This window comes from Equus quagga, chromosome 4 (genome assembly GCF_021613505.1).
Source record: "Equus quagga isolate Etosha38 chromosome 4, UCLA_HA_Equagga_1.0, whole genome shotgun sequence".
Classification (NCBI taxonomy): domain Eukaryota; kingdom Metazoa; phylum Chordata; class Mammalia; order Perissodactyla; family Equidae; genus Equus; species Equus quagga.
In genome coordinates this window covers 131734967-131760546 of record NC_060270.1, presented here as the reverse complement: position 1 = coordinate 131760546, position 25580 = coordinate 131734967, and the positions used below count along the sequence as shown (strand labels likewise).

Below are 25580 nucleotides of genomic sequence, written 5' to 3'. Positions count from 1 at the left end.
TAGTTTTCCCTTCGGTTAAAAGATAAAGTGAGGCACATCAAAAATTTTAAGAGTTTCTTTGAGTAAAAATCTATTAGAATCAGGCAGTGCCAAACTGGAAGTGCTTAGAGCATTCTGCCAACAGGAGCCAGGAGAAAGACAGAGAGAGAAAGGGTGGAAGCAAAGAAAGGAAAGTGATTGGCTACACTTTAAAGCCTCATTGGCTGTGATTGGTTGTCCTTAGCATTTTGATTTCATAACCTTGAGGCATTTATAGGCTTAAATTTGGGGTTGCTTATGTAAGCCACCGTGGCCTTAGAGCCATCTCAGTCTAATGGTGTCCTTGTCTAATTAATTTAACATTTCTTTATTCTTTCTTTATTTTCCACATGTTCTATAACAAGCTACTATATGAGTTACTTTTATAATGAGTTACTTTTATAATTGAAAATATAGTAACCATTTAAATAGCTGCACCTGGAAATGCTTTTTCTCTGGTGTCTCAGATGGATATACTTCACTGCCATCATACTTGGGCACATAGTGAATCCCAGACCAGGTGGGGAGTCCCGAGTAGAACTATGGCTAAGGAATATGGAAGCAGGCAGGATGACCAGACAGACCCACCAATAAAGCCCTTCCCACAGACGTCCAGTTATTTTTATGGCATCATTTCCTTATACTCGAAAGATAAAAATTATGGGTAACTAGGAACAGCGGCAATCTCGAAGGCTGAAAAAATTGGAGGCTTGAAAGTTTACAGTCAATACTTAAAATAACATGGAATCGTTTTCTGATTTTACTCCAGTGTTGCTAGAAAATGTTGGAGAAGAACTGGATCCAATCCTGGAACCTCTTCTACTAAAACAGACCTTTAAGCAGGGTGGGAGTACGTGTATCCGACTTGGAGATTCCACCATTGAGTATGCACCAGACTTCCGCTTCTATATTACTACAAAGCTAAGAAATCCTCATTATCTTCCCGAAACATCAGTAAAGGCCAGTATCTAAAGTGAATGTTTCTTTATCAAATTTTATCATTAATGACTGTATTTTCCTCCTGAGCCATAAGGAAAACAGGTCTTCCTAAGAAAAATGGATTTTGTCCTTGCATTTCCTGAAATTGCTATAATAATTTCCAAATATTGCTTTTGTGTGTGCAGGATACAGTGAAAAACGACAGTGAAAATCCAATTTCTAAAACTGATATTATTCTTAGATTTTCATTGTTAAAAATTGATGACATATATGCACGTTCTTTCTTTGTAATAAATGATGGTATGCTAATTCTTGGAATTGGAATTTAGGAACAGAACTCCATTCTTCTTTCTCAGAATAAGGTTGTTGCTATCTGATTTTGCATAATTACTTGAAAGAACTGTTTTCGATCACTCGTTCTTTTAAAATACTAAAAATCCCTTTAAAGAGTAAAGTTAGTTTAAAGTTTCAGTCAGTGACTAAAACGACTTGAGATGTTAATCTGCAACTGAGTCCTGAAGGTTATTCCACTTTTTATTCCCAATTCTTAGCCTCAGTTGGCACTTGATAAATGTTTGTGAAATGAGCGGATGAGTGACGGAGGGAAGGAGGGCTGCCTTTCATTTACAGAAGCTAGTGGGAGAGGACGTTAAGAAATATTGATTCAGGTTTTGAAAGTTACATAATAGAGGCAAGATTTATGCAGGGAGTTTAAATGCTGTCCTTTATTGGAGAGATTTAAATTAAGGTAGGCATCTGTGTGCAGCGAGGCAGCGGAAGCACTGAAATGATGTAATTCATTCCCTCCAGGATGAGTAAACGTGGTCCCTGCTCTCCAGACGTGTACATTGTAAATAACGTGTAGGTAAGGTGACTGTGTTGATGACTTGGAAGACAGAGAGGAGCTCGGAGTCGGGGACACACACTTTAGACTGGACATTCAGGGATGCCAGGAAGACTCAGGGAAAGTGGGGCGACCATCGAGCTTAGTTTTAAAAACGCAGTGTTAAAATATGGAAATTCTTGGCCACTGTTTTAATAAATTAAAATATAATACGTTATCTAAACACCTACACGTTGTACACCCATTAGGAGAGGCAGTACCCGGCAGCAGTTAAGAGTGTGGATTTGGAGCCAGACTACCTGGGTTCATATCCCAGCTCTCTCACGTGCCAGTGTGTGACTTTGGCCATGTTACTTAACCTCTCTGTGCCTCAGTTCCCTAGTCTGTGTGGAATAATAAATAGCTCTGTCTCATAGTGTAATGTGAAGACTAAATAAATTAATCTATGTAAAACGTTTAGAATAACCCAGCACACAGTGTTATATGATTGTTAACTATTAGCATCATTAACTTTTAAATATAAGTGAGAAAAAATGAAATATAAAAGATATGGTAATATGGAAATATAAAATAATATGGAAATATAAAAAATAATGGAAATATTAAAAAATGGTAAAATCTCAAAGCCGTGTAAATGATATGGAAATCCTTTTTTGCTTGTCAATAAAATCTATGAAAGTATCACAAATAACATGAACAATTCTTTGCTCACTAATAACTAGTTGTTGTTATAAGTCATAAACCACTGTGGGGAGGGAACTGATCTATGATTATCAAAATCCTTCCGATCCCCAGAGTGTCTTGTGGCTTCATTATTTTTAATTACTGCGATTGATTAAACGGGGATTAGAAAACATAGTGAGGCAGTTGCTTGCTTTCATTTACAAATTAAAATACTTCTTCTTGATCTTATTTTTAGGCTCTTTTATGTACCTTTTGCTTTCAAAAGCACCCAAGGGATGATACCATGCTGCTATAATCTTTTTCAATCTAAATGAAAATAAAATTATGAGACCATATTTGTATGATTTTAAATGTTTACTTGTGAGCAAATGGCTAGATTTGCAAAATCTTGATCTTGAAAGATCCAGCATTAGTGGAACGTAAATGCTTACTTCTTTGTGTCTGAATACAATGAGGTGAAAGCTGTAAAACGTGCATTTCACCAGGCACTGGGACTATGTTTTGGGATTAAAGCAAATGTAACCTGTGCACTTGGCTTCATGTGCCAACAGGGAAAATCTTTCGAAAGCTTTAATTATAATGTTTCTATGAATAAATGCCAGAGCAGTAGAGAATTATATAACAACACTTCATGAGTTTTTTGAATTGCTCGATTTCAAGAATTGTTTATTATCTCATTTAAATTCGTGATTATGCCCATGTAATCTATACTTGGTTGTGTCCAAGGCCCGCCATGGGGCAAGCGAGGGGGGCAAGTTAGCCCAGAGGGCCGCTCCTGGAGAAGGTGCCTGGGTTTGGGCAGAGGAAGGAGTCGCCTTCCTGGGACTACTGTAAGAAGCTGTTATACACTTCCTGATCGCAGGTAGGACATTGTACAAAAACAAAATTACTTTGTTTCTGCAGAAGAACTATTCTCTTACTAGGAAAGGCAGGGGGACACAAGGTCTCCCAGTCAGCAGCTGGAGCTGAAGCACATGCAGACGCTTCATGGTCAGTGTGTACAGGATCCCACAACCAGTTCAGTGTAGCTAAAATGAAAGACTCATGGAAAAGCGGAGTGGGAGGTGATGCTCAAGACATGAGTGCAGACCTTAACTCGACATGATGGTAGGCAGATGGCAAAACAGATATTAAAAAAAGGGAGGGTGTTTCCAATTAAGCCAAAGTCAAATAAGTGTTTATTAGCTTGTGGGTTCATTGGTGACCAGAGCCAGAAAGTTTCTGTAGTTTATTCTGTGTGCGTTGATGGGTGTGTGAGGGCAGGGATGAAAGCGGACTGTAGAGGGCTGAAGAATGAAATGCGGTGGAGACAGAAAGCATATATAAATCACATTTTCAGTAAGTAGGCACAAAGAGAAACCATGTGCCTCCAGTGAAGACACAAAGAGAGATGGTTCCGTAGCTGAAAGGGATTGTGAGAGCAAGAGAATGATTTATTTGTTTGTTGTTTGCTTTTTAAAAGAGAGACCTGAGCATGATTACTTTCCCATTTATGGGAGAGAACCGAGAGAGACCTGCCGGTGAGAGCCATTAAGTATCGGGAGAAAGCGTTTGCTAGCAGACCACATCTTGATGGACACCATCAACATGTACAATCCTTAGTTCACAATAGTGGCTGATTATTATATTGTAAATACCATATCATAATATGTTATTATGTATAATGTAATATACCATATTGTAATATGATTATATTATGATATGCAATATGATTATCAGATCGTAAATATCATATATACTTTTCTCATGACAAGTAAACACCGTGTTCCTTTTTCTCTTATCTCACTTTGTAAGATTTCCTTTACTTTTTGATCCCATGAGGATCCTTAAAATACAAACCAGCTTGTCCAGCCAATATGAAGCATGGCTTCCAACCTGATTCTAATTGATTTAGGGATTAAATAGTTGTCAGAAATTGGACCAGTTTGAAATAAGAATGAATTGATCACCAAATAAAACCCTTTGAAGTATTACATTTATGACTATGAGAAACTTTAGCGGGTTTTTAATCCACAATCAAGCTTGCCTATATCTTTAATCATAGTCTACAAATTCTACTTTTCACACGTACTATTGTAGGAAATAGAGTCTATTTTAAGGTCAGAACTTGAAGCATATAAGCAGAGCCTTTCTCAATAGAAATAATGATGCAATTTTTGTACATTCTTTCATTTATAGGTAACATTATTAAACTTCATGATAACTTCTGAGGGAATGCAAGATCAGCTTTTGGGAATTGTGGTGGCACGAGAAAGGCCCGACCTTGAAGAAGAAAAGCAAGCCTTAATATTACAAGGAGCTGAAAACAAAAGGTTTTAAACGTTGTAAAACAGAATTATTCTTAGTTGTTTCATGATCACTTAGAATGAATTAAAGTACCTTTTAAAGATCTATTTTGTTAGATTTAATAGATGCATTGAATAGGAAGATTCAAGAGGAAGATGTAAGGTGTTACAATGCCTCTGTGTTAATTTGGAAAATTGTGATATGCAGTATGTTTTTACGTGCTCTGGAAGAAGTAGAAGCCCTGCTCCAAGCCAAGGCAGTGCATTTTCAACTATTCAAGAAAGCTGTAACACTAAAGTTTTAGTGTTCCTTATGAAACTGAGGTTACCTGTTTTCACTGGAGCACAATCTGAATATGTTGCAGCCCACTTTCTGCTCATAATACCTGACCATAATATCGCAGGTAGAAACAGTAAAGCTCTATAAGTCAGGAAAAATTTCAGAAAATAAATGGAGTGATCCTTTCTGTTCACTCGGGGCTGAGAAGCTTGATGGCAGAGAAGACTGGCTTACCATCTCTCTCTCTAGTTACCACATAAATGATCATTCGAAAGAGAAGTGGAGCAGAAAGCCCTTTTTGACATTTTGTAAGATAAGAAATTAATTATACAATACCACTGTTCTGGATATTTGTCACAAAGTGATACATTTCTTTAGGTTACAAGCTCTTTGTTTCTTATAAAAGAATGTACACGTGAAGTGATTTTAGATTTCTTTTTCTTCTGAGAAAATTGTGTTTTATTCCAGGCAGTTAAAAGAAATAGAAGACAAGATTTTAGAAGTTCTTTCATCTTCAGAAGGCAATATATTAGAAGATGAAACTGCTATTAAGATATTATCTTCCTCCAAGGCTTTGGCTAATGAGATTTCTCAAAAGCAGGAAGTAGCCGAAGAGACAGAGAAAAAGATTGATACCACCCGCATGGGCTATCGTCCTATTGCCATCCATTCCACCATCCTGTTTTTTTCTATTGCTGATTTAGCCAACATCGAGCCCATGTACCAATACTCACTGACTTGGTTTATTAACCTTTTTATCCTGTCTATTGAAAATTCAGAGAAATCAGATGTTTTAGCAAAAAGGTATGTAAATGAAATACTAATTAATACTAATACTAATTAATGCATGAAAATTAAATAGTAATTGGTGGCTTTCACTGTTGTTTCAGAATGATGTGAGCATTGCAGCTACATAGCTAAAATGAAGTTGATTAATCATTGTACCAGAAATAAATTTGAGTTAGAAATTGAACAGATGTGACCAAATTTGGTCTGCCAGGAAATTGTTTACGGACATTTAGGATTATAATGTAAATCTAAAAAGAGGAAATATTTACCTCTGTTTATTGTTTGCAAAATGTATTTATGATTGGAGGTATGGAAAGAGTGAGTAACACTCCCTAAAAGATATGATTCTTACCCCCTGCAAGCTTGCATTCCAAAAGTTACAAATTCATATTTTGATATACACATATAGAAAATGTGTCAAGTAATACAGTTGAAAAAAATACTCTGTTGTGATTATTCTTATTTACATAAAATACCTTATTCTACTGTTGGCTCTTACAGTAAATAATGGAATTAAGACCTTACTTAATAGTAAGTCTGAGAGAATAAAATTTCTTTTTATTTGTTATCAGTGAGAAATTTTGGTTTGGTATTAAAACATGTTTTTAATAGAGCCTAACAGGAAATTACTTCTTGAACAAAGAAAATAATTACTTGCAGCCTTTGCCCTTTGAGCTTTATTGGTCCACGTGGAGCTGGATGCTTCACTTTCTTCAGTGTTCCTACCCACAAAGGAAACTCAATGCTTATCGCTTGCAGTTAAGAATGTTATTGTAGAAATCCAAAATGCTAATCTTTTGAAATCTGAGTTGAATTCCTTTCATATCATGGTATAATTTTCCTGAATTTTGAATACTCTTAGACTCAGCAATTTTTTGTTCATATCATTCATTAGCTTAAGCTTGAATGTGAGACTAATAAAGGCGTGAGACCGTCACTTGGCTTGGCAAACAGTTTTTCAGATGTGTGCTGTGACAAAGGGAGGAGGGGGAAGAAAGAGTATCTTTAGGGAAGAAAGACATGATGGAAAAGTTAAAAGTTTGTTTTTATATTATGATATTTGAAAATGTTTAGTTTATTTCTCTATTTCTTCCGGTATCTGAAATTCTCAAGGTTAGCAAGGATTACTGAAATCGAGAAAACAAGATTTCGAGTGCCCTTTCTTAGGAACGTTCCCTGCCATTTGCATTATGTTAGTTAATTGAACAAGCATGTCTGGTTTTCACACTGGATTCTGAGTTTCCTGAGGCAAGGATTTAAAAAAAAATATTCCCAGAAGTTATCCCAGTGCCAGTCACGTGGAGCCACACAGTAAATGATGTTCTGTTTTTCACTGCAGTTCTTAATTTCTATCTTGGTCAACACAATAACCACCAGAATGTTATCATCTTAACTAGTTTAAAATCAAGGTATTTACTGGAGTCTAGAGGAGAAAATTTCTTTGCTCTGTCACTTAAAGACTTATTTTGTGTACAAGATTTAAAAATTAGAACAATTTTATGCTTTAAAAATAATGATTGGTTCCTTTATTATCTCTTGTTATATCAAATTAGAACTCACCCACAGATATGACACCTATTTCTTCATAACTGTGGTAGAATCCCTTACAATTTATAGAAAATCAAATCCTTTTACCCAGATGTCAGACTGGGATGACATCTAGAAAACAAAATGTGCCTTTTACTTTTTAGATAAAATCCTTTAATTTAGAAACAATGAAAATCATATTTATGATGACAGTGATCCTAAAAGTATAATGCTGGAACCAAAGAGTAAACACAAAAAATGTACTTGAAAAATTTCACTGAAGTTATTAGTATACATTCAGAAACATGCAGAAATCAGAAGTATTTGCTCAATGAATGTTCATAAGTGAGCACACCTGTATAACTAGTAACCAGATCAAGACAGAGAACCTTGTCAACAGCCTGGAAACCCCACTTCATGTCCCCTTCTAGGAACTAATGCCCTCCCACAAGATAATCACAGTCCTGACTCCCAACACCGAAGGTTAGTTTCTCCTGTTTGAGAACGTCGTGTAAATGGAATCACACAGTATATGCTCTTTTGTGTTGGCATTTTGCACTCAACATTGTGCTGGTGCAATTCATGTTGTTTTGTGCAGTAGTTTATTCACTCTCATTGATAAATTGTATTCCGTTGTGCTAGTATATTGATGGGGAAGTCTAAAAGCAAAATGGTCTCCCAACCCAGAAACTTTCTCCACAAAGGTAGTAGAGAAAAAACAGTTATATTATTAAATAAGCATTAAACTGGAACGTGATGCACATCACAGGCAATCCACTAAGAGATTCAGAGACAGAAATCTCATCCTAACTTTACTGCTAATTGAGGTGACCTTCTGTGTTAGCAAACTGGCTTTATCCAGAGGAAACACAAACATCTCTCATCTTTATGTCAGGAGGTGGTTTTGCAATTGGAGCCAGGTACCCTCTGAAGTCAGGCTCCTCCCTCCCACAGAAACTGGGAGAGAGGGGCACTGTCTCCCCTGAGGTTTACATTTTGAAGAGATGGCTCCCAGGTCTTTGAGAAACACAGTCCTGAGCCATGAAGCTGACAAAAAGCCCAGCTAGTTTTTGAAAGGATTTATATACGTTTCAGAGAGAAGAAAGTACTTATAATTTTAAGTTTTCAAAAATAAATACTCTAAGAGAGAGAGGGGAGAGAAATCTCTTTCCTTATTTTCAATAGGGAAAATTAAACCTCTTTTAATTTTCACTTGTCCTTACACTATACCACAAGTTATTTATTCTACTGCTGGGGACAGTGGGTAGCTTCCATTTTGGGGCTTTTTAGGATTTTGCTGCCTTGAACATTTTTTTTTTTTTTTTTTTGAGGAGGATTAGCCCTGAGATAACTGCTGCCAGCCCTCTTCTTTTTTCTGAGGAAGACTGGCCCTGAGCTAATATCCATGCCTATCTGCCTGTTCTTTATATGTGGGATGCCTATCACAGCATGGCGTGCCAAGCGCTGCCGTCTCCGTACCGGGGATCCGAACCAGCTAACCCCGGGCCGCCGAAGCGGAACGTACGCACTTAACTGCTGCGCCACGGGCCGGCCCCTTTTATTTGGGCCCTTTTATTTATTTTGTTCTTTTATTTGGCTTTTGGTGCCCCTATGTACACATTTCTGGTCTGTACATTTTCAGAAATGGAGTTGATGATCACAGGGTGTGCATCAGTTCCGTTTTAGTAAATAATGCCAAATAGAATTCCAAAGTGGCTACAGCAAAAGAGACTCTTTTAGCCAGACTTGTTTAATCTTTTTCTTTTTTGGTAAAATAAGAGTTTTCAATTAAGAAGCTAGCTCCCATTTAGAAATAAGATAGAATCAGTTCTAATAAGAATCATTTGTTTATCTGTCAGTCATTTATAAACATCAGATGACCTGTGGACTTTAATCAGCTATTGGACTACGGGCTATACCTCGGGCATAGAAAGCGTGTGACTGTTAACACCAGGCTACTTAATTGTTTTAGAATCTTAATATCGGTCTAAAGTTATTTCTCATTTCCTTTTACTCAGAGATAAAAATGTATTTCATCTTTGTCTTCTGATGGTTATTATTCATAGTAATTATCATTTAGCTATGACACCAAATATCCACTACGTTATGACAACTGTGGTATATACTGTGAAATAGCCATAAAAATTTGAACCATCTGTTTTTTATAAAATTTTCAATGCATCAGAATTTATTATAGCCAAATAAACAAATAACTGTAGCAAAAAAAAAGTACAGAGACAAACATCTAACAAGGATATAGCTTTGTTACAGGGACCAAACGAAAATCTTTCTCTCTCTCTCAGAAATACATGTAAGTGCACACACACACTCACACACTCACTCACATAGTTTTTTTTCTTTCCACTACTGTCAAAATCATTTTCCTCAGGTTATAATACTCTTCTGAAACGTAATTTTTAGTAGCTTCCCACTATGCCATTTTATGAATATACCATAATTTTCTTATTGTAAGAATTATAAGTAGTCTCTAGCTTTTGTATTATAAATAAAGTGCAATAAATATAAATGTCCACATCATTGATTATTTCCTTAGGCTAGAAATCCAAAATTAGGACAAAAGTGTTCACTTCTTTCAGTCTCGATGTAAATTCCTTTCCTGGAAAGTTATTCAAATGTACGCCTCCATCGGAGCAACATGAATGATCTTATAGCACTGTATCACACATCAGCATTGAGGATGATAGTTTTTATCCTCTTTTTCTCTGTAACAGATTATTAAAGTATCATATTTTATTCTGCATTTTTATCACTAATGAGACTGAACTTGAATTCCTGGTAGGATTGGCCCTTACCCTTTTCCCTTCAGTCTCCCAATCTGCAAGAGGAAATTTGTCTTAAAGTGCAGAAATTTTTATTTTATTCTAGAAAGACCAAATCTGAGTCACCCTGTATTAATTGTACAGGTATAGATGAGGCAAATTAAATGCCAAGTGTGAAAAGACCATCTATTAGCATAGAAATGGGGACAGGAATAGTATAATTATTTTAAATCTTCAAAGAATTCAACTCTATTTCAGCAACTACTTTCAAGGGGCTTTCTACCAAGCCCTTTTTCACAGGTCTCACCTGGAAATAAAATACATGAAGTTGTAATTCTCTTTGTGGGGAAGCTGGCAGAGGGTAAAATAAAGACATAGGCCGGTAAGGAAAACAATAGAGCGAGGGTGATCAATAGCTTAGGGTATCAGTTTGGAAATAGTCAAAATATGGTCGTACTGGTAGATTTTTTTTTCTAGACGCATTTAGAAACACCAATATAATTTTGCTTAATCATAATACTTTGCTAATTTTTCCTTCAGATAAATTGATCTGCTTAGAGAGTTTGGGCCATTAATCCATGTCAACCATTACTCTCTACAAATGTTTTTAGTCACTTATTTATTTCTGTTATAACTATTATAACCTATGTAATATAACTATTTTTAAAATTTTTGTTTCAACGATAGTTTCTTTCCCTTATGAGATAAGTGGAAATGCTTAAGTTGTTATATTCATGTTAGGAATTATTATGAATACGGATCACACATGTTAGCACTTACTAGAAAGTTGTTAGTTGGAAATGTTGGAATTATTCATATGTCTTTGTTTTGTCTACATGGTAAATAAAAATGTAAATTTGTTCCAGCTTTGTGATTTCTCCAGCTTTCATAGATTTATGAGCAGAGTAGCGCACTGCTAAACTTAATGTTACCTTAATAAAGGAGCTATTAATTTGAGTCTGTTCATTTAGTATAAAATAGAGAACATTTGGAAGTCTTTTGGAATAAGGAAGTCAAATTTTACCCCAAGCAATGTTTTGTAGTTAAAAGTAATCCGTAAACCTTTAAATGTAATAGATTAATAAACCACACGTTGACTTTTTTCCAAACGGAAGATTAAGCTTTTAAAAAATCAGTCGACAGTAAAATGCAGTTCTGCTGCAGTGTTTCCGCATTGCATAGCTCTCAAATTGCTGTACCTGCTTAATGAGGATCTTTGATTGTTTTGGGGGTAATTGACTAGAAAGCTTATGAGAAGAGCATACATCTAAACGGTTCATAATAGGTTTCCTTAAGAGCATTTTCTTTAAAGTATAATTTATTTTTATTGAATGATTTTTCTTTCTGTTGACCCTTAGGCTTCAAATTCTCAAGGATCACTTTACTTATTCCCTTTATGTTAATGTCTGCCGGTCACTCTTTGAAAAAGATAAACTCCTGTTTTCCTTTTGTCTCACTGTGAATCTGCTGATACACGAGCGTGCGGTCAGTACTGTTTTCATTTTAGGAAAAAAACTTGTATTAACGTTGATTCAGTCATTTACTAATTTGTGTGGTAATATATAAAAAAAGGTTGTACATAAACAATAATATTAATTATTATTATAGTTAAGGCAGGACATCACTACACTGAATTTCACAGAGAGGAAAAAGAAATTAGGCGCTGAGTTCATTATGTAACTGTTGCTTAAAGTTTTGTATGTTTTAGTTTAAAATAAATTAGTTTCTAAGAATCTCGTATAAGTATGCATATAAATTTACTAAATATATTGATATATTTATGCAAACTATTAGTATAAATGGTGATGTTTTTAAGAACTTGTGCAAGTTGGTCAAATCTGACCATTTGGGCTGAACAGTAACTTTCATAAATTTTTGCTATGTTTTAAATCTATTCATTTAAAATGTAGGAAGCAATTTGAGAATGAAAGACAAGTGTTGTGAATTCACTATTTTACACACTTATGTTTTAAGATTTATTGATTTTATATGGTAATGTATTTGTTGAAAGCTGAAGAAGTAAAAGTTTTATCCTTGCATTTCTCGCAAAAGTTTCATAGCAGTACCTCATTATATTTCATGTAAAATAATTGAAAACATAGCAGGTTGATGGCTTTCTGACTCCTGACAATTTTTAGAATCAATAGGACTCTAAGTAGCCATTTTGGAAAACATATATTCAAATAGAATATATTCAGATTTTCATGTTTAGTAATTCTGGAGGAAAATTATGAAAAATTAGCTATCTAAAATGGAACTACTTTGAAAACTGGTTTTAATGGATACATTGGTTTCTTATGGATAAATATTGAGCTATATCAGTAGTTATAGAATTTCATGGGTGTCATACTTGATGAAACTTGAAATTAACGGTCAATTCTTTTAAAATAGCTGTGAATTTACTGTGTATCTGATGAACTCATTTCTGACTGTGTGCCACTTTGTCTTCCGAAGATTAATAAAGCCGAGTGGAGGTTTCTGCTAACTGGTGGCATTGGACTGGATAATCCTCATGCCAACCCTTGTACATGGCTTCCTCAAAAATCCTGGGATGAAATATGTCGACTGGATGACTTGCCTGCCTTCAAAGCTATTCGTAGGGAGTTTATGCACTTAAAGGATGGGTGGAAAAAAGTATACGATAGTTTGGTATGTTTTTAACCCTCCTTCTTAGTCCAAAGGTTTTAAATGGAGAAAATAATGTTAAATAATTTATTCTTATCTTTGAGTAAAAGCAAGCTTTAAGTAAGCTTTAAATAACTCGTCAGGTGTTAAAATCAAAGTTTTGATTTATATTATCCCTACCTTCTAAATCGGTAGTTCTGTTTGAACTTCTATTCAGATTCCTTGAAATGTGTGGAGATGCAAAAAAGCCACATGGTCCTTAAAAATATTCTTTTTGAATTTCTATGCCAGGTTTTGATTTATTATCAATTTAGACTTTAGCAGTCTTAATAGCAGATGAGTTAAAATTTTACAAATCAGCTATTGTTTAGATTTTCTGAATGCGGGGTACAAGCTAATAAATATTTTCTGTCCTTTGAGGAGATGGAAAAACTAATAGTTCTCAAATAATTTTCATGAGACCCTATCTTGCTAATTGGAGACTCTTATAGTTAACATATGCCATGATACTCACAGTTTCCCTTCTGGAATACATAGAAATTGTTCCCTTCCCTCAATTTTTCTTTAGCACAGAAGCTAATATTTTGCCAATTCCCAGTTAGTTTTTTCTATTCCTTTGTTTCTACTCTCTTGATATTCTGCTTTCCTTGGGTTTAATATGCAAGAGCTCTGTTTGGAGGAGGAGAGAGAGAGCCAGACATGTGGAGAATGCTTTTTATTTGGTTATGTATTTGTTGTATTATACATGCTAGTAAGATTGTGTCTGCACATGAATTCAAATATTTTGGACTGGGTCTCTTCTTGTAAGTAATAAAAATATATTTCCTAGAGACAAATATATTTTAGAAATATTATTCGCTATGCTGAAGCCTGGAGATTTCTGATCTGAGACACCACATAGCCTTCCCTGTTGTTTCAAAGGTACAAACATCTTCTTTTTTCCAGATTTGCCCCTCCTCCTGGGGCCTTGATGCCTCTCTTCTTGTATGTTTTTAGTTGCTCTCTCTCTTCGCTTCTTTACTTATACCCATTCTCAAATATCCCTTTATAAAAAAGATGCAGAGCCAGCCCTGATTGCCTAGTGGTTCAAGTTCGGCACTCACTGCTTCGGTGGCCCGAGTTCGCTTCCCAGTCGCGGAACCACACCACCCGTCTGTCAGTAGCCGTGCTGCGGCAGTGTCTCACATAGAAGAACTAGAATGACTTACAACTAGGATATACAACTATTCACTGGGGTTTTGGAAGAAAAAAGAAAGAGGAAGAGTGGCAACAGATGTTAGCTCAGGACAAATCTTTCCCTGGAAAAAAAATAAAGAAGAAGAAAAAAGATACAAAAAAATTGTTCAAAACAAGAAATAACACAATAAATTTCAGTACAATGCCCTTCTTCTTTTGTAATAAATGTTTATTTTTATAAATAGGTGATGAGAGTGGTAGGTTTTTAAAATGCTTTTGGAGAAATAATGGGAAAAAATAGGGATCATTTTGTCTATTGATTAGTATTCATACTGACTTTAACCTGCTTCATTCGTGTGTAGTTTTGATTCCTTTATGGTATTTTAAATTTTCTTTTCATTCCTTATTTCATAATTTTTCCCCAACCTAATAAAATTTACTTTAGCATTCTTGATTTCATTTAGTCATTATGTATTTTCTCTAAAAATTGGTGTAAAACTCAAAATACTGTTCTTTTTAGAAATAGTCTCCAAAATAACACTGAATTATATCCATTGTAATTTTAGGAACCACATCATGAGGTTTTTCCTGACAACTGGGAGGATAAAGCAAATGAGTTTCAAAGGATGCTTATCATTCGTTGCTTGAGGCCAGACAAGGTAAATGTGGACTTTGAAAGCAGCTCAGCGGTTCCATCCCTCCTCTCTCCACCAGCCAAACGTGTATTGCCTTATGTAATCAGAGGGGAGGTGGAGGAGCCAGGGGGAAATAACCCCACTGCCATCTAATGCAGCCATTTTACCAAAAGTTTATATATTTGTTAAAGCCACACTAAATTAGTAACTGAGCAGATTACATTTTATAGTTTTATTTATTTTATGATTCTTCCTTTTAACGTATGCTTCCCCAATTCCTCACAATCTACTTCCTTTACGTGCTATAATCTCATTTTTATTCTTATTACATTGATGAAATTAAGAAGTGGTGTTAATATCAAGCTGTTATGGTAGAATTTCTGGCTCCTGAAATGCTATCCTTATAAATAGTTCTTTGTTGGCCTTTGGAAAGCTAGTAGAATATCGTTTTTAAGACATTCCCAAAGGGGCCAGCCCAGTGGCGCAGCGGTTAAGTGCACATGTTCCACTTCTCGGCGGTTCACAGGTTTGGATCCCGGGTGCAGACATGGCACCCCTTGGCACGCCATGCTGTGGTAGGCATCCCACATATAAAGTAAAGGAAGATGGGTATGGATGTTAGCTCAGGGCCAGGCTTCCTCAGCAAAAAAGAAGAGGACTGGCAGTAGTTAGCTCAGGGCTAATCTTCCTCAAAAAAAAAAAAAAGACACTCCCCATTGCTGACTACAAAGGAAAATGTCAATACTGGTTAGCTTTAATTTCTTTAAATAATGAATTATATAACCAGTGAACCATCTGACCTGTCATCTCAGCAAGTTTCAGTACTCATTCACATCCTCATTTGTGTTAGTATACTCCATTTAAAAAAAAACTAGGCCCACCCTGTGGCCGAGTGGTTGAAGTTCTGTGTGCTCCGCTTCCAAGGCCTGTGTTCGCAGGTTCGGATCCTGGGCATGGACTTGCTCTACTCATCAGCCATGCTGTGGAGGCATCCCACATGTGAAAAATGGAAGAAGAGTGGCACAGATGTTAGCTCAGGGTGCATCTTTCTCACCAAAAAAAAAAACCCAAAAAACTATTCACTTGAAGTATAATGACCCATATCCACAGAGATATGCATAAACTCTGAAAAATGTAGATATTAAATATGTTGGAAAAAAATTGAAAAAATATCCTAATTGTCCATTGTTACTACTCATGTAAAAGTAATACATAATTATTTCAAAACTTGCTGTACTCACAATTTGAGTTGCTAAGGAGTATAAGACAATATTTCCATCCTAATAAAAAAAAAGCAGAACTGAGATGGTGAAAGCAATAAATTTTTCAAAATTTATTTTATACATGTCAGTGATAATATGGGGTAGAGGCCTCCTTTCCTCTGTAAGCCATAGTCTGTCCAATGCACATGTAATTCTTGCTTGACTCGACAGCATGCTCTCGGCCAGGGCCCAAGCATCCAGTAGGCACAGTGCCTAGGGCCCACGATACTTTGAGGGGTCCATGAGAATGTTTTAATTTCTTTTAAAACAGAGAATATAATCCAGTCTGTATTACATTTGTAATTATACCAAAACAATTGTAAACTATAGTTTTTCATATTTTTTTGTGGAGGAAGGGACCCATGAAGTGCCCAGGGCCCGTGAAGGTCGTAGTGCGCCCTGCTCTTAGGTGCTGGAAGGCACTGTAGTTGTTAGGAATCGTTGTTAAACTGGTGAAACATCCTGCCCCTTGGTAGCCCTTTTAAAAATGAATCTCCACTAAAACTTTAGTGTTGAGCCTCAGAAGTTTTCATTTCAAGTGTTAAGTATGGGAGAATATCAGGTGCTTCAAACTCTTGCCTAATATGGCTTCCCGTTTTAAAACCTTTTTATTAAAATTTTCAAAGGTTTTCTCTCTGTTTTCTAAGCTAGATAAAGACTTCTATAAGTAAAATGACTCTGCAGGCACCATTGACCTTCTCCCCTCAATATCTGAAAAACAAAGGATCTTCTGTTCATGTCTTATATTAAGTTTAATTAAAAATGATTAATGAGCCATTCCCTAATTGCAGCAGTTCCATCTAGAAATATCTTTTCCTCAGTTTTATGTTTGCAAATTTTTGACATTTTAATCTGAAAATACTTTGAGCTACCAAATAGATCTAATATTTCTTTCCATATTTATTCCCTTTTTCAAGTGTATTTGAGAGAAGTGAGGAGTTAGATATTCAAGCTGAGGAGTTTTTGTTCGTATGTTTTTGTTTGTTTTTAAATCATCTGCGGTTGAACTGATGGTTTCATCCTTCTCTCAGCTACTCTGCTCAGTGCCCTAGCACCCTGTCTTGTGACTTTTTCCTGTATGTTTCCTTATCGCCTCTGGAGTTGTCCTGGGGCAGGCGGATGAGTGTAGACATTAATGCTGCTCACCGACATTCCTGGTTCTCCTCTCCTGCGCACACTCAATGTGCGGGGGTTGTGACCATACACCTTGTTTTGGCCAATAAAATGTGAGCAGAAGTGTCAGGGCAGAAGCATTTAACTGCCAGTGTGAGGTTCTCCAGGGCGTTCTCCCTGCCATGGGGCCGGTGGGATCACGTGTTGGTATTTCAGTGCCATAAAGGCAGGCAAGAGCACTGGGCCAGTATGTGGACAGTTAGTTTCCTGTGCAAGGACAGGAAATAAGCTTTGGTTGTGTTAAGCCACTGAGATCCAGAAATTGTTTGCTACCACAGCATAACTCAGTGTATCCCAAGTGATACAATTGGCTGGTTACCATTATCTGTACTACCACACCCTGATCCTTAGTATAAACATAGTTACTAGTATGCTATTATATTATCTAGCAACCTCCAACCCTTCCATCTTACTGTTACCCAGAACTCCAATTTCTAGTGGTGAATTGCTGATTTTGGAATCTATATATTTTTAAATGATGTATGGCTTTATGCTTTTTTTTTTTAAAGATTTTATTTTTTCCTTTTTCTCCCCAAAGCCCCCTGGTACATAGTTGTATATTCTTCGTTGTGGGTCCTTCTAGTTGTGGCATGTGGGACGCTGACTCAGCCTGGCTTGATGAGCAGTGCCATGTCTGCACCCAGGATTCTAACTGATGAAACACTGGGCCGCCTGCAGCGTAGCGCGCGAACTTAACCACTCGGCCATCGGGCCAGCCCCTATGGCTTTATGCTTTTCAAAGAGTGGTTTTCCAAAGTAAAATGGTATAGCACACCAGAGAAAGGACTGGTGCTATATGGAGCTGATATTTGGGCTGTACCATCTAGATTTTATTTCTTTGCAATCTCTAAGATATGAGATAATATACATCCACCAGGAAATCCACAATTGCTTGACTTCTCAGTATAATTTGTTGGCACAATTTTTTTTTGGTCTTCTTTCCATGTTCTCCCCTCAGAACCAACTGTACGCAGTGGTAAGAAGCCACAAATGCCAGGTTTTCTAAGGGCCTACTTTGGGAAAATGCAGAAGATGCTTGCTAAATCACCAGTAGGAAGATGGGATGGGCTTGCACCTTCTGTTAGAATTTAATAGTTTATTGTGTTTTATTGACAAAGGAAATATATCAGATGGATAAATACTGAAGTGTGAAATATTTTGAGCCCATTCACAAAATGAAGAGCTTCTGGCCACAGTTCTCTCCTTGTGAACTATAAACAGAAAGCAAATTAATCAGCTTTCAATAAGAAACTTGTCAAATGTAAGTTAATATGTTTCTCTGACCTCAGATAAATCCTATAGTAACTTGCAAAAAATAGAAAAACATAAAGGAAAGACCACAAACCTCTTTCCTGCCTTTGAGTAGATGGTTGCCTAAATTAGTCTGTAATTTTTGTTACTGACAGATTTCATTTTACAGACCTAATGCTGGCGATATCAGATTGCAGAAGCAAACCCAATGTGATTGCCTTGCAAACTGAATAGCTAGCACGGCTTCATTTACCTTGGGAGTTACAGTTCAGTTTTGGGAGCAAGCAAGTCTTGTTCCATTCTAACATTAAAAATGAAACACTGAGGCGCTGGCCCTGTGGCCAAGTAAAGTTTGCGTGCTCCGCTTTGGCAGCCCAGGGTTTTGCCAGTTCAGATCCTGGACACAGACCTAGCACTACTTATCAGGCCATGCTGAGGCGGTGTCCCACACAGCACAGCCAGAAGGACCTACAACTAGAATATATACAACTATGTACTGGGGGGCTTTGGGGAGAAGAAAAAAGATTGGCAACAGATGTTAGCTCAGGTGCCAATCTTTAAACAAAAACCAAAAATGAAACACACAAATTTGTCTGGGCTCACCCCCTCATGAGCATCCCTAACTTGGTCCTCCAGCACTGACAGAAGAGAATCACTTCACACCGGCTGTGTCTGCACGTGTGCAGGGGCCTGACCCACTCTCAAAAGAGGAGCCACTTACAACTCATGCTTCGGAAAAGTAGGACCATGCACTTCAAAGCCACGTGCTTTCATTTTGTCTGTAAAACTATAATTTAGTGAAGAAGTCAGTCTTGGGAGGAAAGAGGTTATGAAAAAATGTTTTGTTTTCTTTTGTTAGTTGTTCTTTTTTTTTAATCTAGTGAGAAAAGACCTGCTAAAGGAAAAAATAATGAGAAGAGGAGGGGATGAGGCTGGGACAGGATATTTTTAGTTTCCTGCAATAAGCTTGACATCTGTGCCCAATCAATGTCTGCACGATGAGAGAACTGATGTATACGTGAAACTTTATGATAGGTGAATTTATTAATCTACGATTTTTGTTTAGAATTTCTCCAATTAGAATTCCACCCTCACAAAAAGAGGCATCCTGAGTTTTTTATGCATTCCTTTGTTCAATAGATATTTGTTGCACACGAACACTATGTCTCATCTTGTTAGGTAGGTCCTTGCCAACATGATGCTTATAAATTTGTTGTTATTCTTCCATACCTTTTCCTTATTTGAATGAACCTAGAGAAATATTGGGGAGGCATTAAAAAATCTATTAAGCCCAGATATTCCTTCACTGTCTCTCAGCCTCCCACCCTCCCCCGCTCAGTGACACACGCACATTCACACCAGGATCAACACTGTTTTTAAGGCATTGTGACATGTCAATGATTTTTACTTATACACCTCATGTGAATATACGTTCCCAAGAGTACACAGTTAAAACTTGGAAACACATGTAACTTTTTCCAGAGGAGAGAATCCTTTTGAAATATTTGACATCTGAAAATTGCTCCTGCAATTTGCTCCAAGTTCAGAAAAGTTACTTGCTGGTGGAATTGCTGGTGGTGTACACACAATTCCATCCTTGGTTATGAGCAGGGATCCAGTCAGAGGGATTCCAGGCCCTTTAAAAAATTCTTTGTGTTCTTGTCACCCATTACTCCTCTTCCTGGGATGTGTTTCCATAATTTGTGAGGCTAGACACAGGGCGACTGGTTTGTTAAAGCTATCTTTATCACTTTGGCTCACACCTGAGGCGTGATTAGCTGGAGGCAATGTCCGGAGATAACAGGTCCAGACCCTTAGCAGAAGGAAGGGATGATGTAGCTGCAGCCGCCTCAGCTGCACTGATTAATACAATTCCATTCCCACATCGACGCCTGCTGGGGACCCCCGAGCCTCAGAGTTCTCTTTCTCAAACAGGGCCCCAGAAAACGCACAAGCATGCTATCGGAAATTTTATGCAATACAGTTTTTCCTGTTTCCCAGGAGAATGACTTGTTTCTTCTTCAAGTGCTTTTCCTTTTCTTTCTTTCTGTTTTTTCCCCCAGCTATATCAGTTCTTTCCTGGTGATGTAGTATTGTATAAATCATACTGAAATTTCTTCTTTTGAGTTGTGGACTTTTGGAACATGGTGTTTTAAAACTTAAGTTAGAGAGTTAAAGTTTCTTATATTCTTCCTTCACTAAGTATTGAATACTCACTAAAAAGAAGACAAATGCCTTTGAATTCTGGTATCACTCACCTTTTATTATTTAAATAATTTATCGTTTTTTTCTATTGAAAAAACATTTCTATAAAGTGATGCCTTTGACTCTCCACCAGCATTAATGATTAATTAACTAAGATAATGTAGCTAGAGTCCTTTGTTTTCAAACACCTTTGAATCTGAATTTCTTAAGGTTTTAGGCAGATTTTGAATATTCTTTCAAATATATTCTTGTCCCTTTCTAGGTTATTCCAATGCTGCAAGAATTTATAATCCACAAGTTGGGGCGCATGTTCATTGAACCGCCCCCCTTTGACTTATCCAAGGCGTTTGGAGACAGTAACTGCTGTGCACCGCTGATTTTCGTGCTCTCTCCTGGAGCGGATCCCATGGCTGCCCTTCTAAAATTTGCTGATGACCAGGTACCTTAAAACAGAGGAGGTTATAGGACTGGCTCTGTGGTGTAGTGGTTAGGTTCACATGCTCTGCCTCGGTGGCCTAGGGTTTGCAGGCCCGGATCCCAGGCGTGGACCTAGCACCACTCATCAAGGTGCGCTGTGGCGGCATCCCACATAAAATAGAGGAAGACTGGCATAGATGCTAGCTCAGGGTCAATCTTCCTCACAAAAAAAAAAGAGAGAGAAAACCAGAGGAGGTTATCTGATATTATAAAAATAAATAAACAAAAGATTTGCCAACTGAATTTTTTAAAAGAGCAATACTTCTTTATCCTAAGGAGAAAGGGAAAGGTCAAAATTCGTCGTTCACTTAGCCATTGAAAGACTTGGGGCTCCAAAGGTTGATGGAGTCCCAAGAAAATGATACTTAAATGGCAGCATGACAGTAAAAATAGCTCCTTATCCAAATTTCAAAACCAGAATTTGGGTCGGGGGGCGCTTGCTGTTGTTTTGGAGGAATGGACAGACTCTGTGACATCACTGCCCCACTCTGTGAGCTGGGTTGATTTAATAAATTCAAGTCTGCACAGTGACCCTGGGGAGGACCTTCTCTGATCCTGCCCATTCTCCTAATCCCTAAAGGGGGCCCTTCTTGGCTTTCCAGAACCATCATATATTACCGGCACTTTACCAAGTTAGAATATATTCTAATATTTACGTTTCTAGGCTTTAAAAATTATTCAAATGAATTTAGTATAAATTTTCTCGCATCTTTCAACCTAGAACAAGAGAATAATAATAAACAGATGATTGGGCATTTTTGAGTTAAGTTTTTTCCCTTTTGGTCTAATCAAAGTAACATTTTATGGTAATAATGCTGATATTTCTAAAATCACCATCATCACTTTTGTTGAGTGCTTTACATACACTGGTCATTTTGCTAGATCTTGTTACACACGTTTTCTCTTTTGAGTTTTACAGCAGTCCTGTGAGGCGGCATCTCCAGTTTACCGAAAGGGATACTAAAGCATGGAGAGGTTAAGTGGCCTCTCAAAGATTACATACTAATTGGTTACAATACTCTTTACTAAGCCAATTTATATTTTAACACCCCATGTCTTTTGCTTTGGGTGTAATTCTTAAATACTAGAGGATTGATTGTGTAACATAGCACTTACCATTGGTTAAAGACGTCCGGGGACATGGCTGTCATAACTCAGGAGATGAGGTCAAGATGCACTGAGGGACTAGATCATGCAGGGCTTTGGTAGGCTGCCTTAAGGACTTTGAGTAGGATGGGACGATGTGGTAAGGTTTTAAGCAATAAAGTGACATGATCTGATCTATAATTTATAAAGCTCTTTCTAGCTGGAGTGAGGAGAAATGATCTGAGAGGTGCAACATGGAAGCAGGGCACTAATTAGAGAGTGCTATTGGAAGGCCAGGAAGAGCAATGGCGGGTGGGACTGTGAGCAGAGTGGAAGTGGTGGAGATGGCTGGAAGTTTCCATTTGTGTGGGATTCAATCTCTCTAAATCAACTTGACCTTTCTGATGCTTTGAGACCTTCCTGGTTCCCCTCCATTTCTCTTCCACGTTGTACAGTTTGTTTATTCTCTGGCTGCTATATAAGACTGCTCAGTGCATTATCTTCACTTGCTGTCTCCACTTCTTCCAGAAACAGTAGTATCTAGCTCTGTTCGTTTTCTGCTGCTTCTACCTGCTCGTGTCAATAAGCTGTGGACATTCAGAGAGGGCTCGAGAGAGAGAGGGCTCGAGACCCTACTCGTCCACTCAAGGCCTCTTCCAAAGAGGCCTTCAGGTGGTAACTGTCCTAGAAAGAAAGAGCTCAGGAGTCAGACTCCATTTCCAGAAGCTACAGTTGAGTCAGGACACAGTAGGAATAAATTCCTGGAAAACATTCCCACAAAATTCTTTAAAGAGAGTTTTAAATGGGAATTGGGGGTTAATGCTTTTTTCTCTGAGTTTTATGCAGTAGCCAAATTAGTTAAAATATAATTATTCAAAGATCTGGAGGAAACAGGGCAAGATCATCTGTATTCATAGTTTTCTTTTCGGCTTTGGGTTTTAGGAATTACTGAATGACAGCCGGACCCTTTCATCTCCTCCTCTTGTTAAAAGTCTTCTTAAGATTTTTTCTATCCTTATCTTAACAATCAAGCACCCAGCTGACTATTTCCTTCCTTAACTGACTTGCTTGTTGTCTAAATGTTTATAGGATTCTGAGTCAGTAAGAGTTTTTAGGGCTGCATGTGTTTGAACCTTTGAAGGATGCTCCATAATTTAATTTTAATATATTTAATGTTAACATTTCTTGTAATAATAATATTGAGTCTTCTTATAAATGTGATGTTAAATAATATCTTTACTCTCCTTGTACACAGGGATATGGGGGATCAAAACTTAGCTCTTTATCTCTTGGTCAAGGCCAAGGGCCCATAGCTATGAAGATGTTAGAAAAAGCTATCAAGGAAGGAACATGGGTTGTTCTTCAGAACTGTCACCTTGCCACCTCTTGGATGCCAACCCTCGAGAAAGTTTGTGAGGTAAAAATGCAAGTTTATTTTTACTAGATTGTTTCCCCCCGATATAATTAGTGATATATGTACCATCTAAGTAACTCCATTCCCATCCTCTAGTTTGGAGGGTTGCGGGTTAGTGGTGTGGCTGGATTACAGGAGCCATGGGCTCACGCTGGGGACTAGAGGAGAACACATGGTCATGCCTTGCTGGATCCCTCTTAATAGGAACAAGGACTCATCTGATGAGTTGGAAATCTCCTTAATCCAGAGGAGCAGCCTCAAAGATGGGAGTAAACCACAAGGTGGACAGAAACCAAGTTACTTTTTACAGCAGTGGACCAAAAACAACAAAGGAGACTTTTCAGAATGAAATTCATGTGGCCACTCTAAACCACAGGGCTTCGGGGTCTAACTTTCTTTGACTCACTTCTCACCCACTTAGCCCCTGACCCTGCCACAGAGGACCAGTCTGAAACCACCCTTCCTGCAGTGGGTCATAGTATTTCCCTACTTTGATGGGCAGAAAGTCCAGGAAGAAACCCCACGGAGCTCAACTGAGTAAACTGAAAACCTGCACTTGATTTCAGTGAACAGAGAGAAAATGCGTCCTCTGTAACTTCCCGTGACTCCAGCCCCTCCTAACTCAGAGTCCCCTGGGCGACGAAGTTTACCCGTACCCCAAGGTGGGATGGAACCTGCACTATGCAGACATCCAGCTGAAACTTTACGGAGCAAGTTGTATTTTTCTTTATGCCTCTTATCACCACTTTGTCTGTTTCTCCCACTAGACTATAAGGATCACGAGGACAGTGACTTTCTGTCTCTTTTGTTCTCTAGTTTGTCTTCAGCACCTTGAGTAGGGCGTGGCCCATGGGAGACAGTCAATAAATATTTACTGAATTAGTGAATGAATATTGCTTCACTGCTTCAGACCTTTCAGTGGCTTCCCACTGCGTGTAAGACGCAGGTCAAACCCCATCCTGGCTTCCAGCCCACTTCTTCCTCTGACCTTTCCTGCCTCTCAGGTGTCGTCTCTGCCACTTTCTGCCTTAACTTCTATGCTCCAGCCATTTGAACTTCCCTCACTTTTATTGGTATAGCACATATTTTCAAGAGGCCATCATAATAGGTATTATTTCTAGCTGAAAAACTATTCTTGCTGTTATTTGCCTTACCAACATCTACTCATCCTTCAGGCTTTATATTAGAGGTTTTGTATTTGTGCCTGTGTCTTCGTGTTTCCTCTGTCTCTAGGCCATTCTTATGACATGTAGGATTGCACCATATACACCCATCAGAGAATCATACGGGAGAGAAGAGCTGTCCCTAATGGGTGGTGAGCTTCATCCAAAGTCCCACGAGTCATGTTGCTTAAGTCACTGGACATAGAGCAGCTGACAGGAAAAGAAACAGTGCCCTCACCCACCACTATTGTTATTAAAGAACTCAGGCAGCTATGCATCCTTCCTAATTCAGCCCCGCCCCTTGGCCACATAAATGCTCTCAAATAGTTTTTTTCCTAATGAACATTTACAATTAAAAAAAATCATAGATACCACTGACATGGGCAATTGGGGGAGGTAGCTGCAGGGAGTGGGACTGGAGAGGAAGAGAAGGAAGGGCCCCTGCTAGTTAGTCCTGGGCCCCTAGGCTTCACGACAGTGCTGTGTGTGCTGCCAGCCTTTACAGTGCCGGCCTGGACATCCCCTAGACCAGCACAGCTAATAGTGACGTGGTAATGTCACTTCATTATGTCATTATGTAATGTCGCTTCAGGATGTACCAGTTCTTCTCGCCTTTCAAAATGCTCTATTCTTTTTTCATCCCAGCTTGGTTTCATATTAACATATCTGAGTGTATTACTTATTCTCACAACCTGGCTATAGCAAAAAGAACGAATTATTCTTAATTTGGCTCTGGGGCAGAGAATTATTTCTGTAAATATTTCAGCAACATCAGTGAAGGTACGAGATTTTTGGGAATATCTTAGTCTTTATTGTGGCCAACTCTGAATTATGTAACCCCTTTGTAGACTTTATAGTCGGATGATTTAATTGTATCAAGGAGAATGACAACACTCTGGGCCTTCTCAGTGAACTATGTTGTTTCGGGGGCAGAATCAGATTTTAAGGCTTTCGCCTTAAATTGCAG

General features: G+C 37.8%; 1 protein-coding gene across 1 annotated transcript in view; it reads left to right on the top strand.

Annotated features, from left to right (window-relative positions):
- Positions 1 to 25580, top strand: part of DNAH7 (dynein axonemal heavy chain 7) — a 235411-nt gene that overhangs the window by 176496 nt on the left and 33335 nt on the right. The window contains exons 49-56 of the mRNA XM_046658055.1: positions 788 to 978; positions 4664 to 4797; positions 5519 to 5854; positions 11505 to 11631; positions 12601 to 12795; positions 14514 to 14606; positions 20736 to 20912; positions 23292 to 23453. Coding sequence (XP_046514011.1) covers positions 788 to 978; positions 4664 to 4797; positions 5519 to 5854; positions 11505 to 11631; positions 12601 to 12795; positions 14514 to 14606; positions 20736 to 20912; positions 23292 to 23453 — 1415 coding nt within the window. The remainder of the gene's footprint in view (positions 1 to 787; positions 979 to 4663; positions 4798 to 5518; positions 5855 to 11504; positions 11632 to 12600; positions 12796 to 14513; positions 14607 to 20735; positions 20913 to 23291; positions 23454 to 25580) is intronic.